This window comes from Schistocerca serialis, chromosome 3 (assembly GCF_023864345.2).
Source record: "Schistocerca serialis cubense isolate TAMUIC-IGC-003099 chromosome 3, iqSchSeri2.2, whole genome shotgun sequence".
Lineage (NCBI taxonomy): Eukaryota > Metazoa > Arthropoda > Insecta > Orthoptera > Acrididae > Schistocerca > Schistocerca serialis.
The window spans coordinates 577,416,821-577,437,088 of NC_064640.1; the positions used below are offsets into that span (position 1 = coordinate 577,416,821).

A 20,268-nucleotide genomic window follows, 5' to 3' on the forward strand; every position below is an offset into this window, starting at 1 on the left:
CTGGTCTGATATTCTGTAGGTTCTTACTTTGTTTATCAGGCGACAGTGAGGAACTGTATCGAACGCCTTCCGGAAGTCAAGGAAAATGGCATCTACCTGGGAGCCTGTATCTAATATTTTCTGGGTCTCATGAACAACTAAAACAAGTTGGGTCTCACATGATTGCTGTTTCTGGAATCCATGTTGATTCCTACAGGGTAGATTCTGAGTTTCCAGAAATGACATGATACGCGAGAAAAAAAACATGTTCTAAAATTCTACAACAGATTGATGTTAGAGATATAGGCCTATAGTTTTGCGCATCTGCTTGATGACTCTTCTTGAAAACTGAAAGTACGTGTGCTCTTTTTCAATCATTTGGAACCTTCCATTCCTTTAGAGACTAGCAGTACATGGCTGTTAGAAGGGGGGCAAGTTCTTTCGCATGCTCTGTGTAGAATCGAATTGATATCGCATCAGGTCCAGTGGACTTTCCTCTGTTGAGTGATTTCAGTTGGTATTCCTTGGACACTTATTTTGATGTCAGCCACTTTTTCATTCATGCAAGGATTTAGAGAAGGAATTGCAGTGCGGTCTTCCTCTGTGAAACAGCTTTGGAAAAAGGTCTTTAGTATTTCAGCTTTACGTGTGTCATCCTCAGTTTCAATGCCATTATCATCCCAGAGTGTCAAGATATGCTGTTTTGATCCACTTACAGATTTAATGTAAGACCAGAACTTCCCAGGATTTTCTGTCAAGTCAGTACATAGAATTTTACTTTCGAATTCACTGAAAGCTTCACGCATAGCCCTCCATATGTTAACTTTGACGTCATTTAGCTTCTGTTTGTCTGCAATGTTTTGGCTGCATTTAAATTTGCAGTGAAGCTCTTTTTGCTTTCGCAGTATTTTCCTAACTTTGTTATTGAACCACGGTGGGTTTTTCCTGTCCTGCACAGTTTTACTCAGCACATACCTGTCTAAAACACATTTTACGATAGCCTTGAACTTTTTCCGTAAACACTAAACATTGTCAGTGCCTGAACAGAAATTTTTGTTTTGATCTGTTAGGTAGTCTGAAATCTGCCTTCTATTACTCTTGCTAAACAGATAAACCTTCCTCCCTTTTTTTATATTCCTATTTACTTCCATATTCAGGGATGCTGCAATGGCCTTATGATCACTGATTCCCTGTTCTGCGCTTACAGAGTCGAAAAGTTTGGTCTGTTTGTTATCAGTAGGTCCAAGATGTTATCTCTGCCAGTCGGTTCTCTGTTGAATTGCTTGAGGTAATTTTCGGATAGTGCCCTCAGTACAATGTCACTTGATGCTCTGTCCCTACCACCTGTCCTAAACATCTGAGTGTCCCAGTCTATATCAGGTAAATTGAAATCTCCACCTAAGATTATAACATGCTGAGGATATTTATGTGAAATGTGTTCCAAATTTTCTCTCAGTTGTTCTGCCACTAATGCTGCTGAGTCGGGAGGTTGGTAAAAGGAGCCAATTATTAACCTAGCTTGGTTGTTGAGTATAACCTCCACCCATAATAATTCACAGGAACTACCCACTTCTATTTCATTACAGGATAAACTACTACTAACAGCGACAAACAAGCCACCACTGGTTGCATGCAGTCTATCCTTTCTAAACACTGTCTGTGCCTTTATAAAAATTTTGGCAGAATTTGTCTTTGGCTTCAGCCAGCTTTATGTACCTATAATGATTTCAGCTTTGGTGCTTTCTATCAGTGCTTGAAGTTCCGGTACTTTACCAACACAGCTTTGACAGTTTACAATTACAATACTAATTGCTGCTTGGTCCCCGCATGTCCTGACTTTGCCCCACACCCTTTGAAGCTGTTGCCCTTTCTGTACTTGCCTGAGGCTATCTAACCTAAAAAACCACCCAGTCCATGCCACACAACCTCTGCTACCCGTGTAGCCACCTGCTGTGTGTAGTGGACTCCTGACCTATTCAGCAGAACTCGAAACCCCACCACACTATGGCACAAGTCGAGGAATCTGCAGCCCACATGGTCACAGAACCATCTCAGCCTCTGATTCAGACCCTCCACTCGGTTCTGTACTGTCGACAATGCTGCAGATGGTGAGCTCTGCTTTCATCCCACTAGTGAGACTGGCAGTCTTCACCGAATCAGATAGCTGCCGGAAGCCAGCGAGGATTTCCTCCAATCCATAGCGACACATATCATTGGTGGTGACATGAACAACCACCTGCAGATGGGTGCACCCTGTACCCTTCATGGCATCCGGAAGGACCCTTTCCACATCTGGAATGGCTCCCCTCAGTATGCACACAGAGTGCACATTGGTTTTCTTCCCCTCCCTTGCAGCCATATCCCTAAGGGGCCCCATTACGTGCTTGACATTGGAGCTCCCAACTACCAGTAAGCCCACCCTCTGTGACCGCCTGGATCTTGCAGACTGAGGGGCAACCTCTGGAACAGGACTAGCAGCCATGTCCGGCCGAAGATCAGTATCAGCCGGAGACAGAGCCTGAAACCAGTTTGTCAGATAAAATGAAGAGGCCTCCCGTTCAGCCCTCCGGAATGTCTTTCACCCCCTGCCACCACTCTACCACAGGTGAGGGGTCAGCCTCAATGTGGGCAGTATCCTGGGCAACCACAACCTTAGTCCGATCGGGGTATGCGTGGGACGAGCTGGCCGTCCCCGACAAACCCCCGTCCGGACCCCCACAGTGATGCCCATTGGCTACAGCCTCAAGCTGTGTGACCGAAGCCAACATAGCCTGAAGCTGTGAGTGAAGGGATGCCAACTCAGCCCACACCAGTCACAGTCCCTATCCGTGCTAAATACTGTTGTGCAAAGAATGTCTGAACTAATCTACTGAGAGCATAAACAATTCAACACAAAATTTAAATGGTTATTAAAATACAAGACTGCCTAGTAAATGCAGTAATGCTGCTAGTTGCACACTGCTGACACACTGCTCGGCAGCAGAGAACTGTTGACTCCACCTGTTGACGTCAGGGTTTACAGTTTCTGCTGGTGGCAGGTAAAGGTGTCTGTGAGAGGTCAGGATGTATGTAGTTCACCTCCCAGGGCATGGCTGCTGGGGAACTGGTGGAGTGTGTCAGTGGCAGACTGTCATGGAAACAATGTTGGTTGCATTATTCCTTTACTGCATAATAATTACAGCAGTGGATGCAGAACTGTATAGCTGACCAGTGCCTCCGTGAAGTAGGCAGCCATGGCCTGTGAAGTGTGCCCATGTCAGTAGTAGCCTGCCAGAAGGACACACACTGCGTGTTCCCTCAGGTGATGGAGGCATCCGGCAAGGTGCTGCTATCAGCACAGTGGCATCGACACTGACTCATAAGCATCACTGTGTGGCACATGGCGGACAGACAGCATGTGCGCTGAAGTAGTTGGCTTGGCCCATGTTGCTCAACGTGGTATGTACTGGTTGAGGCAGGATCAAACCATGGCCTCCAGCATGAATTATGATGGTGGTTTGTGCCCACACTGGCCAGTGTACACTTAGGTGACAAAAGTCATTAGATACCTCCTAATACTGTGTCAGACCTTGTTATGCCTGGCGTAGTGCAGCCACTCGATGTGGCATGGAATCAACAAGTCGTTGGAACTCCCCTTCAGAAATATTGAGCCATGCTGCCTGTACAGCCTTCCATAATTGCAAAAGTGTTGCCAGTACAGAATTCTGTTGTGCATGAACTGACCTCGCAGTTATGTCCCATATATGTTTGATGAGGTTCATGTTGGGCAATCTGGGTGGCCAAATCATTCACCTGAATTGTCCAGAATGTTCTTCAAACCAGTTTTGAACAATTGTGGCCCAGTGACATGATGCACTGTCATTCATAAAATTTCATCATTGTTTGGGAACATGAGGTCCATGAATGGCTGAAATGATTTTGAAGTAGCCAAACATAACAATTTTCAGTCAATGATCAGTTCAATTGGAACCAGAGGACCCAGTCCATTCCATGTAAATACAGCCCACACCGTTATGGAGCCACCACCAGCTTGGACATGTTCTTGTTGACATCTTGGGTCCACGGCTTCATAGGATCTGCTGCCATAGCCCATTAACACCAGATTTCACCGCATTGTCCTGATGGATAAGTTCATAGTACATTCCACATTGAATTTTGTGGGTATTTCACACTATGTGACACCTTACCTTGGTCCTTAAGTGAAGGCCATCAGCCATTGCATTGTCCAAAAGTAACGCATGCCATTTGATATTAGCAGCACACTCTTGACACTGTGGATCTCAAAATATTAAATTACCTAAAAATTTCGAAAATGGAATGGCCCATGCATCTATCTCCAACAACCATTCTGTATTCAAAATCTGCTAATTCCCATCATGCAGCCATAATCACATTGGAAACCTTTTCACAAGAATCACCTGAGTATGAATGACAGCTCCACTAATGAACTGCCTTTTTATACCTTGTGTACCTGATACTACCACCATCTGTATATGTGCGTATCAGTATCCCATAATTTTTGTCACCTAAGTGTACAGCAATACTGTTTGCCCACTTCGATGATTATGACTGGGTTCCTAGATGGCCCATACTTGAAGCCACAGCCCACCAGGTGGTTGGCCATCACTAGATTGTAGTCACCCAGTGGTTGGCCCAGTGGTGTGAAGGTGCCAAGTCTGCAGCATTCAGACTTGGTGCAGACACTGGTCAGCAGCCATTGAGGCAGAGTCTGATGGTAACAGCTTGTGATGGTTCATCTCAGATGGCAGACAGATATACTTGTTACTAACAGCTGGCTATCACTGCTTAACTGAGAATGTCATACTGAATTTGGCAGTGTATGTACAAGCTAGCTTATGTAATGCTTCTGAAACTCTGGTATCAGGCCACATGGAAATTGAATGCCTGCCAAAACAAATGGATCTCCATAGCCAATAGAGGACAGTGTTGCCACAGTGCTGCACTCACTTAGTGAGTGTGCCATCGTCTTGCCACGTGAATATGCTGGCCAGTAATGCCCCTCATGGCTCGCATAATACCGCCGCACCCTATCCATTCAATCAGTCATGTAATTTGCTGAATAGTGTTTGTTACTATCTCCACCATACTACTGGCTAGCCACCAATGACTGTGCTTTGATATTGGTTTTCCTGTCTGGTCTCCATTTGGATTGTGGCTCATAGTTGATCTGTTGACAGTATTGTGTTGAAAGTTCATTGCACTTAGTTGTAGCCTAGATAGCTATTGCCTTGCTCTTGTTGTGTTGGGTCCATCGTTGTCTGCACTGTTGCTCAACTCTGACATGGATTTTAGTCCTGACTGCAGGAGGTCTGCCAGCGGGAGTGGCCGTGCGGTTCTAGGCGCTACAGTCTGGAACCGAGCGACCGCTACGGTCGCAGGTTTGAATCCTGCCTCGGGCATGGATGTGTGTGATGTCCTTAGGTTAGTTAGGTTTAATTAGTTCTAAGTTCTAGGCAACTGATGACCTCAAAAGTTAAGTCGCATAGTACTCAGAGCCATTTTTTTGCAGGAGGTCTTCCCACCTTGGGTCATCATCTTTTCTTGCCTGTTCTCTGATGTGAACACCAGTATCTGGTACTTGCAGATATAGCAATTGGTGATGAGGAAAAAGGAAGTTGTTTTGTAGCATGGATGCTAAATTGGCTAGTCTGCTCGAGCAAAAGCAGCAGCTGATGCACCAGCAGCAGATACAGACAGACTTGTTACAGAAGTTTTTTCAATGTCAATAAACTTCACCAACAGCTGTATATTTTAAGATATTTTATTTTATTCTGAAAGCAACCAGTTTCAGCAATTCATCTTGCCATCTTCAGGCCCAATACGCTTTTATCCAAATAAACAAACTTATTGTATAGCACCATAAACCACTGGATATCATGAATTCCAGTCATATAAATGCTTCATACAAAGACATGAGGGCAAAATGAACTGCTGAAATTGGTTGCTTTCAGAATAAAATAAAATATCATAAAATATGTGACTTTTGGTGAAGTTTATTGACATTGAAAAGTACTTACCAGCCAATGTCCCCTGGCTGTGATGGACCAACAGAGATTAGTAGTAGTGGTAGTAGTAGCTTTATTCATCTGTAGATCTCTCTTTTACAAGGATATAGGACATGTCAAAGTATTTCCAAATTTAGATCAATTTAAACTAAGCTAATTTGTATACACGTATATTTACAGACTTCTAGTTAGAGACAATCATTGGTTTACTCCTGGTATACAATAATTTGTTTACAAATAACTTATTAAATAATGTAATGCCACATTGCTCACTCATATCTCACTATCAGTCACTGCACACACTATACACACATTGTTTCATAACACTTCACACACACACACACACACACACACACACACACTTGTGATCCCTGGGCCATTTTCTGTATCACAATTCCCCATTTGCTATCCTGAAAACTGAGTCAGCATCCCTCCATAATGAGGGAGATTTTGAGCTCAGAAAGAGGAAGAGGTGTTAGTATTGTGCTATGCATAGCTTGGGGACAAGACTTTCTAGAAAGGAAAAAAGAAGGAAAAATCATAAAGTGAAGGTGTTATGTGGAATTTTGGATATTTTATAATCAGTACTATTGTTATTTATTTATTTGTATAACATTTTTTATCAAACCCCTACTCTGTTTTATCTAAGTAATCCTTCAATGTATAAAATGTATTGCATAACAGGTACTTTTTAACTGCTTTTTAAATAAGTGTATTTTTGCAATTTCTTTAATCTCTTTTGTTAATTTATTGTACAGTTTTATTCCTTGGTAGAAAATGCTGTTTTGAGTTTTATGTTTTTTTTCTTGGTAATTGTAAGTTGAGTCTATCTCTTGTTGCATGCTCATGGACAGAGATGTTTGTACAGTAATTACCAGTGTTATTTTTGATGTGTACAACTGACTGGTAAATGTATTCACATGGAGCAGTTAAAATCCCCAGTGTTCTGAACAGATCTTTACAATGAGCTCGACTAGTATTTTTGGTTATTATTCGTATGGCTCTTTTCTGGAGTTTGAAAATTGTGTTCATATTTTGTGCATTTGTTCCCCAAGAAAGAATGCCATATCTAAAAATTGAGTGTACATATGAATAATATGTAACTAAAAGACACTGCATATTAAACACTGATGATAGGATTCTAAGGGCATAACATGCTGCTGACATTCTGTTTGCAATTAACTTTGTGTGTTCAGACCACTTCAACTGAGAATCAGTATTCATTCCTAGAAATTTTGCATTTGTTACACAGTCTATAGAGGTGCCATCTACATTTAATTTAACATTGTCATTTTTCCTCTTCAAATTGAAATCCATGACATTAGTTTTCTTTGTGTGCAATGTCACTTTATTACTTATTGACCAGTCATAAACTTCCTTAATTGTTTCATTTGCTTTCTCAGCAAGGGGTTCTCTTGCTTTCTCAGTGACTAAAATATTACTGTCATCAGTGAAGAGGACTTTTTCACCATGAGTAACCCTACTGGGATAGTCATTGATGTATATCAGTAACAGTATTGGTCCTAATATGCTACCTTGCAGAACCCCTATATTAATGCATTTTGTTTCTAATAAGTGTTTTACTAAATGTTTGGATCTATCTGAAGTATGTGTTATCTCTACTCTTTGTACCCTATCTGTTAGGTATGGTCAAAACCAGTCATTAGCTACCCCTCTTATTCCTAATGCTTCTAATTTATTTAGTAGAATCTTGTGATTGACTGTATCAAATGCCTTAGAAAGATCCAAAAATATGCCTGTGACACACTCATCTTTATCAAGAGCATCAAATACAACTTTTGTGAATTCTATTATGGCTGACTCCATATTTTTGCCACTTCGGAAACCAAACTGATTCGCTTAAAATATTGAATTTATTCAGGTAATTCATTGATCTGTATTTCATAATTGCTTCTATTATTTTTGAGAATGCTGACAGCAGGGAAATGGGCCAGTAATTTTCTGTGTCTTCTGCATTACCTTTCTTAAGCAAAGGTAAAACTCTTGCCTGTTTTAACTGCTCTGGAAATGTCCCCGATGTGAAGGATTCATTTATTATATTTGTTAAGGGGCTTTCCTGTAACTGAGGGTCTACACCTCACCCATGGCTACTACCTAGCAGCAGCACTTTCTTCTTCCTAACAGTTTGTACATTCCTAGGCTTCTTGGCCTCAGTTGAAGTGTGCTCTACATTTCCTGCTCCTCGTTCTACCTGAGGCTCTTCTCCACTTAACTCTGGCAGTGGTAGATACCTGTTTTTGGTGTTGATGATAAAACTGTCAGATTTTGTTCTCTTTCTTCGTATCCTCGTACCAGCTGCCAGTTCCCAACCACCCTCCTCCCCTCTATCTCCCTTGATCCTTATGAGTTCCTTCCTTGCTTCCTCCAGCTGTGCCTGAAGGGTACAGATTTTCCTTTCCTGTTCCCCAAACAACATGTTCGTACTGCATACTCTGCAGTTCTAGGAGAGAGCCTGTTCTGTTCTCCCAACATCCGCCTGACTGCATCCCCCACCCCAGTGAAAATGTTTCCTACAAGATTGGCAACAAATCTCTCTACTCACTACCCTATAACAGCTCCCACAGTTCTCACTCATGGTCAGTTTCAAAATAATAATTAAGTTTAAAGAATGTTTTAAATTTGTCAAGGATGTGAGATTGGCTGTGTGTAAACAAAAAAAACAACACAAAGGTCTTATGTGCGGTGATTGTTTTTTTTGTACTGATTTAGAGATACAATAACAGAAGAATGAATTTGTAATTAATTTGCTTTTAGAGAATTTACATTATCAGGCATGTTTGGTCAGGTTTTTAAACTTTTATAACTGGAACATTTTAGGCCTAGATCGAGTCTATCTAACTAGTAAACAATACGAATACTATTTAGAAACATTTAATTACACTTTTACTGCACAATAGACACTGATGAATCTAGTAGCAGACTCTTTGAAATGAATTTTGCACTATCAAGAAGACTTGAATAGAATTTTTTGTGTTTATGTCATGCAAAATTTTGCGTTATATCACGATTATCAGGACTTTAGCTAAAGAACAAGTTTTTTCAAGAACAAGTGCTGCTGGAATGCTAATATTCAGTTGTGTGACGAAGGAAACAAACAGCAAGTATACAAAACAAAGGAGATTAGAATTTGACACTATTCCCTCTTAAATAAGTTTTTTTAGCAGACGAAGAAAATACCTGTGATCTCACTCAGCAGCCATCTTGCTAATCCAGCTTGATGTTACAAAAGTCTCTTGAACTCTAAGCGGACAAACTTCATGTGCAAAAGCCTGCTGTGCCCCATGGACTGACACCCTTTGCAATTGACACCACATCGTGTCCTCCATCATTTCCCCCTTTAAGTGACACTGTGGAGGAGTGGCACACAGTTCTCTCTAATTATGGCTCACAAGCCATTGGTGGCATTATTCAGGCTGCATTCCAATCTCCAATGATGAACAGTACAATGCCTCTAGCACTGGGCATTGTTCCTCAGTGCTTACAATTATACTATCTGGTACTAGCCGACAGCCCAGCATCCTAATGCTGATGCATTGTACCATATACCACCTGGCTCAGACCTGGATTTCACTCACAGGTGGTCCTCTGCTTCCACATCTATGTCTAACATCAACATCCATTGGACAGTTTTCCCCTTATGGCCATATGTGTTTCTGCTGCAACACACCAGGATCCCTCCCTACCTTTGCTATGTAATCCATGGTTGTCCCTATTACCTCACTCTTCATTTCACGACAGAAATCTGCCAATGAAAACAGCTTTTTTACCACTTCTCAGTTGCAGATGGTGTCATCCTTTCAGTTACTGAGATGGATGCACATCGAGTGGTTATTCTGGCGGAACTGCATTGTTGGGTATTGAGTTTGCTTCACTGGGGTCATTGGAGCATGTCCTGCATGAAGACACTGGCACAGCTCCCTGTGTACTGGCCAGGGATCAACAGCAACATTGAGAAGATGGTCCCTAGATGCACAGCATCCACCCACCGCCAGATGGTGTCCCTCAATCCTTTGCCCCCTGGCCTACTCCTTGCCTCCCTTGGGACCACATTCATATCTATTTTGCAAGCACATTTTTGAGTTCTATGTGACTGCTCATTGTGGATGCTTATTCAAAGTACCCCTATGTCATACACATGGCATCCACCATGACCCAGACTACTCTTACTGCCTTGGCCTAAGTTTTGGCCATCGGAGGGTTGCCCCACACATTGGTCTCCGACAGTGTCCCACAATTCATGACTTCTGCCTTCGAGGACTTCTGTGCCACTAATGGCATCGAACAGATCTGTATTCCTCCTTTCCATCCTTCCTCCAATGGGAAGCTGAATGTCTGGTCCAGACTTTTAAGCAGCAGATGAAGAAGGCTATCAAATCCTCAACCACTATGGCAGCCCTTACTTTGTTATTGAGCACTTATGCCCATCTCCAATGATGTACTCCATCACCTTTACCATTCAGGCAGTCGTGTTCTTTGTCTGATAGCATTCATCATTATCTCCATCATACTACTGACTACTTGCCAACAACTTCACTTTGATATTGGTTTTCCTCTCTGGTCTTGATTTGAATTGTGGCCCATGCATGATCTGTTGACATCGTTGTGTCAAAAGTTTGTCGTACTTTGTTGTAGCCTAGATAACTACTGCCTTGCTCTTGCGGTGTCCGGTCTGCCATTCATCTGCCCTGTTGCTCAACTGCGGCATGGGTTAGAGGCCTGACTGCAGACGGTCTTCTCTCCTTGCATCATCATTGTTTCTCACCAGTTTCTCTGACATGTGCACCATATCTGGCATCTCGCAGATGTAGCAGAAACAGAAGTGGTCCTGGGCACTAAGTCATAAGAGGTTTGAAGTGCCAGGTGTAATCATTACAGATTCAGCCATAGCTTTACCATCATGTCAGTGCCTCTAGTAGGCCTGTCAGTGATGTAATGTGTAGCAACTCGTTGTTTCAGAGATCCTGAACAGTGTCTTCTGCATTGTCAGCATACTGAATGCATGCTCTTACACCACTGCACCTAGTTATTGAGGTATCTTGTAGTACCCTTCACATGGCATAATTTGGTGAGTCGCTCTGTGAGAACTATATATTGAGGGAATCATGTGCACTTCACATAGCACCAGTTTTCAACACACATTTCAGCAATTGTGAAGGGGCCATTTGCAGAGTAGAACAACATAGCTCTTCCTAAATGGCTTCAAATTATGTAACTTATGTTTGAAAACTCACTGTATCTGGCTAAGAGTAGCAGGCAGAAAGTTGGTACTTGTTTCCCAAAACCCTTCCTATTTGGGTGCAGACCATTATTGAAATTTAAGACCATTTAAAAATGTGCTGTACTGCATGAAAACCACATGAGGTGTTCTTTTGAGGTCACAAAACTTCTTAACAAGAAATATGGTTTCTTCATTCCATTAATTTCTTTTTTCATTCTACTTGCTAAACTCACAAGTCAAAATTTTTCTAGTGCCATATTACGGTTCCATTCATAATTTACAACTTGCCAATAATGTATAATGATTGGAACAAAAAGTTCACACTGGAGGGATGTCATATCAGACGTCCCATGAGGATCAGTATTGGGCCCATTGCCCTTCTCATTATATGTTCATGATGTGTCAACATTCTCAGAAACTGCCATTCATTGAAACTGGCAATGAATGCTTGTGTAACATATATTTGTGGCTTACACTTTTTCGATCATATCACACTGGCAAATTATTGTGGCCATGTGCTGATAAGCAGAGAGACTATCATACTTTATGTTTGCTGTGTTATCTTCTCAATCACTGCTTCCCTCTTATTTGTCCTCAACTGTTACACTACTACATGAGCAGCACAGCAGAAATAGTCATTCTCAACAAAGTAGAATTCTCTGTGTACCATAACATAATACTGCCATGTTCTCTAAATTATTTTCTAATCAGGAACCAGACTTTGGAGCCATAATCCTCAAGATACGAGAGAAATTAATTCCTTCCAAAGTTCAAAAGACAGTTAATGGTCCACCGTCTAGCAAAATAGCCATTCCTCCCACATTTTCTCCAGCTCACTCTCTTCAGCACCACTCTGCCACAACTTTTCCTTACCACTTGTCAACAGAATTCTCTGTTCATATTCTGTTCTTTCGTAACAGCCATTGTCACTGTCATTTCAGTCTTCACCTCCTCCTTCTTCCATTTCACTTCTGATGACACTAAACAGGACTTCCAATGTGCTAAGCTAATCTATGTCATTCTAAATTCCCTTTACTATTATTGTTCGTGTCAGTTGTTATTCTAGTAGTGGTAGCAGCTGTTGTTGGAAAGATTTTGTAGTATCTTTAGTGTGCATTGTTCCTGCTCAAATGTAAGAGAGGGCCTTAGGATCCTAATGTGGTCAGGCTAAATGATTAGTGAGTAAATAAATAAGGAAATCAATATTTTCCAGATGTTTCAAATTAACACAGTAACAAACACAGTTTACCTAAATTGAGAGCTAAAGACAACACCAATTCACACAGCCTTGCTCCAGCTTTTCAACTAGAACTATTGGTAAATCAGGCTGCCCATACCAACATCCGAGTATTTCTTGCAAGTGTTCCATGGTTCAAATGGCTCTGAGCACTATGCGACTTAACTTCTGAGGTCATCAGTCACCTAGAACTTAGAACTAATTAAACCTAACTAACCTAAGGACATCACATACATCAATGCCCGAGGCAGGATTCGAACCTGCGACCGTAGTGGTCGCTCGGCTCCAGACTGTAGCGCCCAGAACCGCACGGCCACTCCAGCCGGCTGCAAGTGTTCCATCTTTGACTCCACCACACATCATCAGGTTGCAAGTCTGTAATCCTAGACATGAGATGACACAGAATTTCTTGTATGATTTTAAAGGACGCATCTTCTGTGCTGAAAATCGTTCAATGTAACATAGTGGACAACACAAATATTTCACTTCACCAATAATTTTCTGATTTTAAACTCTTTATTGTGACTTCACAGATGTAAGCAGAATAACCCATGTGCTCACAAGTGCTTGGATACAGGAGTAGCTGTTGAATGTACCTGCTATCCTGGATACCAGCTGGGTGCTGATGGGAAATCCTGCAATGGTAAGAACTGATGACACTTATTTTGAACTGTATATCTGGATGTGTACTTTTTAATGAGCACCATGGTTAAAAAATAAGATACAGAGGCACAAAAGCTACAGAATTAATTATGGCTATGCACTGTAAGAATATTTAGACAGGTAGCTGACCTAGAATGATGGTTTAGTTAAGTGTAGGGTTGATACAGGAAAGACTTTTGATTTATTCTACATCTGCCACAGTTTGGTATATGACAGAAGGTACCCTATACCACTACTAGTCATTCTGCATTTCCTTTTCTGTTCCACTTATGAATAGAGCGAGGGAAAAATATCTGCCTGTATGCCTCCACATGAGCCCTTATTTCTTGTTTCTTATCTTTGTGGTCCTTACGCAATATATATATATATATATGCAACAGTAGAATCATCCTGCAGTCAGCTCCAAATGCCACTTAGCTAAATTTTCTCAATAGTGCTTCTCGAAAAGAACGTCACCTTCCCATCAGGGATTCTCATTTGAGTTCCCAAACCATTTCTGCAACACTATCATGTTGCTCAAACCTACCAGTAACAGATCTGGCAGCCCACCTTTGAATTGCTTCTATGTCTTCCTTTAATCTGACTTGGTACGGATCTGGAACACTGGAGCAGTACTCATGAATAGGTCACAGTAGCATCATATATGAGGTATCTGTTACAGATGAGCCATACTTTCTCAAAATTCTCCCAATAAAACGAAGTTGACTATTTGCCTTCCCTAGCAAAATCTTCAGATGCTTGTTCCATTTCATATCACTTTGCAACATTATGCCCAGATACTTAAACAATATGACTGCGGGAAGCAAGATATTAGACCGGTATTACACTATCAAATTTCTTTGTCAAAGATTTGATCAAAGATGTGATCCAATATTCCGTCCAATATATTTGACAAAGATCTTTGACGTAGCGCTACAAGGGGTATTACACTGTCATCAAATTTTTCGTCAAAGTTCAAGATGGCTGACAACAACTTGTTATTAACCGCAGCAGTTCTACGTACTCCAATTGCATTGTGTGCACATGTGGAAAAGAAGTGGGGGGAAAAAATGGAACCATACATACGAGGTTGACAGTCTGAAAAGTCCTGGGATTACAACTTGATAATAAATTTAGTTGGAAGGAGCACACCACAGAACTGCAGAAAGGCCGTAACAAATCTGTATTTGCAATTCGAGTGTTAGCAGACATAGGCAACATAAAAATGAAAAAGCTTGCGTACTTTCATTCCATAATGTCATATGGGATAATATTTTGGGGTAAATCTTGAAGTCAAACAAAAGTTTTCAAGGTCCAAAAGCGTGTAATACGTATTATTTGTGGAGTAAATTCACGGATGTCCTGCAGAAACCTCTTCAAAGAACTGGGTATACTAACTACTGCCTCTCAGTATATTTACTTCTTAATGAAATTTGTCGTAAATAATATATCTCTTTTTCCAACAAACAACTCAGTTCATAGATACAATACCAGGAACAAAAATGATCTGCACAAGGACTTAAAAAGCACTTACTTTAGTTCAAAAAGGGGTCCACTACTCAGGAACACTCATCTTCAATAATTTGCCAGGAAACATAAAAAATTTAGTTAGAAATAAAGATCAATTTAAAATGAGCCTGAAAGACTTACTACTGGCCAACTCCTTCTACTCCATTGGCGAAATTTTTAATAGAAACAAATGATGTATTGTATTTATTCATACTATTAGTATTGTTATTTCAGCTTAAAAAAATCGACATGTTCCACATCCACGAGGATCTCCTCAGCACGGATCTATGGAACGAAAAACTAATCTAATCTGGGTGAAGCCGTGGGTTTTACGACGACACGATAAAAGCATTCAACAAAACTTGTTACGTGAGCTTACAGTGGAAGACGTCAAGTCGTACATCAATTACTTAAGAATGGATGAGCACACAGTTCTGTATGTGCTCAATGAAGTGTATCCTCATATTACAAAGCACAATATTCACTTAAGAACTGCTACATCTTCAGAAGACAGGCTCACTATAACACTCCGATTCCTTGCTACAGGAGAGGGTAATGTTAGGTTAGGTCAGGTTAAGTCTCCAATGTTCTTAATCTATCTTTGTATTCAGGGTGCCTCACATTGTAAAGCGCCTCATCAGCTTCACACATCTCTATTAATTTTGTAGTTGTCGGCACACACCAATTGTATTTACCGGCAATGGTTATAAAAACACTACAGATGACAGAACGCTGCAGCGATGCTAGCGCTCCATGTGGTAACGTGTCACATTGCAGTGAACAGAAGACAAGCGGTTTCTTTGATCAAATATACAGCGAGGCCCTAGATTTGATCAAATATTGGACGACATTTGACAAAGTCCCTATTACACTATCAAATATCTTTGACAAAGATTTTGGACAAAGATATTGGACAAAGAAATTTGATAGTGTAATACCGGCCTTACTAATGCTGTATCTAACCCTTAAGGATTTATTTTTCATACTCATCTGCTTTAACTTACATTTTTCTATGTTTAGAGCTAGTTGCCATTCATCACACCAACTAGGAATTTTGTCTAACCAGGAACCCTTTGAGTGTGAGGTTGCAGGTTCAACCTTTAGTAAGGCTCATGTGAAAGTCTGTGTTAACAATTATGACATAAAAATATTAACTGCCATTTACTCACCATGTGCATCATGAGGGCACTAGGAAATGAGTGTCTGGCAGGTACAGAGATCAACTTTCTGTGGGAAGTATGTATTACACATCACAAAATGGACATTGTTGACATTTAAGAAATCTTCAAAACCAACCATTAACTTGTACCATGAACACTGACTGAAAAATGGCATGCCACCATGATCCTGAAGCTTTGCACCATCAAGACTGAAGGCAAACTCCTTGGGAGTTACAAACCATGCAAGACATTGAGTTAGGCATCCACTCTTAAAGATGCGTATAGAGACTGGTGTGACAAGGTGATGAGAACTGATGGAGTATGATGGCATGCAACCAAATGAAAATCTGTATGGCACTTGTCATGAAACTGGAAATCCTTTAAGGCGTAGCTGTAGATACTGTGATAATATGCTTTATAGGCATGGAAAAAAACACTTTTCAAATGATAGTTTTCTCTAAAGGAGGATGATTTTTAAATGCAGACCAGGAATCAATCAAAAGCAAATTATTTTGACCAACTATTGGAAAAGTAAGTTATTTTGACCAACTATTGGTCAAAAGCAGTGATAATGCCATAGTTGTAGTTATCTTCCAACCATTTTCCCACTCTTGCTTACCGTGGCGTAAATATTCCCTACTGCCCTTGCAGTCATGCACATGAGACAGAATCACAGGGGGCAGAGCACCTTCAACTTCATGCAGCACAATAAATAACTTTCCAGAAAATTTACTTCCAAGGTAAACAGTCAGCGTAATTGTATATGAATGTGTTAAAGTGATTATGTTAGCTGATCTTGATACAGCTCTCTTGTTCTTGTTACCTCTAATTTCGAGTGTTCCTTCCATATGTGTTTTCTCTTCAAATCCCAATTTGTTGGTGCTGAAAAAAAATTCCTTATTGAGTGATGGGATAAGTTTGTTTATCTCATCTACAAATTTTTGTGCCGATTCTGGAGTTTGCCATGTGTCACCAAGTTGATCCATTGTTTGAAATTTCTTTATCTTATATCTACCAATTCTGTAGTGCTGTTTGAAGTTATGCAACCATCTACTGCTTCCATTTAAATCATTATAATCTATCTTGTGCACAATTTGAAGTGCATAACATAGTAGGTCACTATCACGCACATCCTCTAAATTGTATTGAGCATCCTTGAAATGTGCAAACACCAGTTTTTGTAGCAAGTGCACCATGCTCTCCCTTAGTTTTTCTGATGGATTACACACTCATATTGCTGCACACTTATTCAAAACCAGTTCATAATATTTTTTACTATACTGTGGATGAGTTTCCATATACGTAATTATGTTTAGTACCTGCTCCTTGAACAACAATTGTCGTTTACTACATTTCCCTGGAGACAGGATTTGTGGCTCCCTGTCGGACAAGGACAATGAACTAAATGGCTTGATACCTATTTCAATATCTCTTTTACTTGTTGAGTGTGTATTGTCATCATTGTACTCCACATGTACATTGTCCGCACAGTTGAGTGTATACAACACCACACATTCCACTGACTCATCCTGTAGAAACACTAATATTTCATCTGACACTTTTTTCTCACTCTGTGAAATTGTTTGGGTTCCTTTCTGATGAAATGTCAACTTTGGCAACTGTTGTTGTAGATATAATAGAATGTTTGCTTTGTTTATCATTGCCATTGCACTGCTTTGCATCAACACTGCAAGCACTTTACCATGTTGAGAGTTACTCATAGATTAAGCAGTTCAGCTATGCACTGTAGCCTCATACTGTGCTCACCATTGGATACCTCCAGTCCTGTCCCCTGTTGCCATTAGCAGCCAATATTGTGGTTTCATGGCAGAAAATATGTGGTGCTTCGAATGCTGTGAACATAATTGGTCTTTTGTGACCTTGCACTTGAGGGGTTCCTCATAAGTCGTCTTGTACCCTCCTGCAATAACTCAACTTTGCACCTTGCTGCACACCACAACATCATCAGCAAACAACTGCAGATTGCTGCCCACTGTGCCAGTTCATTTATGTATATAGAAAATAATAGCTTTCCTATGACACTTCCCTCAGATACTCGTGATGATATCCTTGTCTCTGATGAACACTTGCCATCCAGGACACCATACTGGTTTCTATCAGTGAAGAAGTCTTTAAGCCACTTGCATATCTAGAAACCTATTCCATATGCTTGTAGCATTGTTAACAGCCTGCAGTGAGGCACCATGTCATATGCTTTACAGAAGTCTAGAAATATGGAATCTGCTTGTTGCCCCTCATTCATAGTTGTTAGTATATCATGTGACAAAAGGGCAAGCTGAGTTTCACACAATGATGCTTTCTAAAACCATGCTGATTCTTGGACATAAGCTTCTTGGTCTTAATGAAATTTACTATATTCAAACTGAGAATATGTTCAAGGATTCTGCAGCAAACCAACATGAGGGATATTGGTCTGTAATTTTTCAAGTCCAATCTTTCACCATTTTTGTAAACATTAGTCACCTACACATTTTTCCAGTCACTTGGGACTTTGCACTGGGTGAAAGATTCATGATAAATGCAAGTTACATAAGGGACCAATGCTGCATATATTCTTTGTATAACGAAATTAGGATTCCATTGGGACCTGGTGATTTATTTGTCTTCACTTTGGACAGTTGTTTCTTTACACCAGGAATGCTTATTATCATGTCATCCATATGGAAGTCTGTCCAGTGTTCAAACAGTGTCCACGCCGTGTTCCTTCGCTGGTGTGGCTTAGGATGCAGCGCCGACAAGTGGTCGCAATCCACAGCCGAGTCTGCGACCCTTGGCCCAGTTGTCACTGCCATGTGTTGGAAGCCAGGATGACTGCCTGCAGTAGTGAGCCGATGAGTGTCCTGCTGCTGGCTGGCTGCCTGGCTGGCTACAGACCCTGTGTTGGCCTTAGGGGGTCAAACCAATGACCCGCCATGGACTGGAACATTGGTGCCTCATCTGCTGCTGTGTGAAGCTGGTGGTGCGACACGCCTCACTGTCCAAGAGAGCTGTCACACTTCAGTGAATTTTTTATTTATACTCGGCTGTGCACCCTTTTTTGCTAACATGCCACTCCGAGTCACGTACGCACCACTCCTAAATTGCTCCAGTGGGCCCCTTCTGACTGTAGCTTGCACTGTGCAAACTGCTGTGTGTGCCTTCTCTGGCAGTTCTGCGCCCCTGTGGCCTCTATTTGCCTTCACAACTGCTGGTATGTGTAACTCACTGCAATCCGGCCTGCACCTGGCTGTAACTTGTGCTCAGAATATCGCACAAAACTAACTTTTGCTATCCTAAACAGTGGTGCTGCTACATAACAGACAGAATCTTAAGGTAAACCACTGACTACACTGAAAGGTGGAGCTTCATCCCACCTCCCCCTCTAGCACTGCATCGTCCTTCAACATTCACATTTGAGGATAATATGCATGAAGGTCTTAGCCAAGTGGCACATAGAATGGCCTGGTGGCCTGTATTCATGCTGAAATTGAATGTGTATGCCACTCTTGTAGTGTGTGCTCCCTTAACCAGATGGCCCCAGCACAAGGTTTTTCTCCATGGCAGCACTCAGATCAACCATGGGAGAGAGTGCATACCATTGTTACATAGATGTTGTCACTGACAACCCATGCTATGATCCATGCCCTCTCTTAAGCCTATAGCCAACCCCGGCTGACTACATTGTCAGAATGTCAAATGGCTGATGTCTGAAACTGGGTGGCAGGCCGATGAAGGCCCAAAGGGAAGTGGCTGACAAAATCAGTAATTTATTTTCTATGTTACATCAGCACTGTGTCAATACGGGGAGGTGACCGTAACTCCAACCCACGAAAACAGGGATGGTAGCTGGCCAGATGGCTCTCAGCAGCCGGCCAGTTGGTTGCAATGCATGCTCGCACTTCATTTTACTGGAACCTACACTTGGTGCCTTGCATGCACCCACTGTTGTTTGATCCTCAGCACTTTCATCACTGGCATATGGAGATAGGAATCTTGCAGAGGTAGCCAACGCCAGAGGCAGTCAAAGAATACAGCAAGGAGGTGCACCCACCACCCCGTTGTCAGAAGGTGGCTACTGTTCCTGGGATGTGACCCACTGCAGATGGGCAAAAGTACAGCTGCAGCTGGAGTGAGCTGGGAAGGCCTACTGTGTTGTGGCAGCCAGTTCAGAGGGTACACTCAGTGCAGGAAGCTGATACCACCACAGAGACCCAAACTGGTGGCTGCTTATGGCAGCTTCATGCCACTTCCTCATCTGGTGTAGTACCTTCATTTTTGTAGACTGCTGGGCTGTGAATTAATCTACTGCAAAATCTGCAGCTATTTATTCCAGATATCAGGCTAGTCATTATGCCACTGCACCACTTCCAGTCACATACTCAACAATACCACAGAAATCCTGATGATGGAGAAATTGTCTTGCCTGTGCCATGCATTACTGCTGTGTTGGCAGGTTACACCATGCGAGCCTAGCCC

General features: G+C 41.5%; 1 protein-coding gene across 2 annotated transcripts in view; it reads left to right on the plus strand.

Annotated features, from left to right (window-relative positions):
- LOC126470467 (fibulin-1-like) overlaps positions 1–20,268 on the plus strand; it is a 660,942-nt gene that overhangs the window by 224,487 nt on the left and 416,187 nt on the right. For both annotated transcript variants that reach the window (XM_050098327.1, XM_050098328.1), the window contains exon 6: positions 13,015–13,124. In XM_050098327.1, the coding sequence (XP_049954284.1) occupies positions 13,015–13,124 (110 nt within the window). The remainder of the gene's footprint in view (positions 1–13,014; positions 13,125–20,268) is intronic.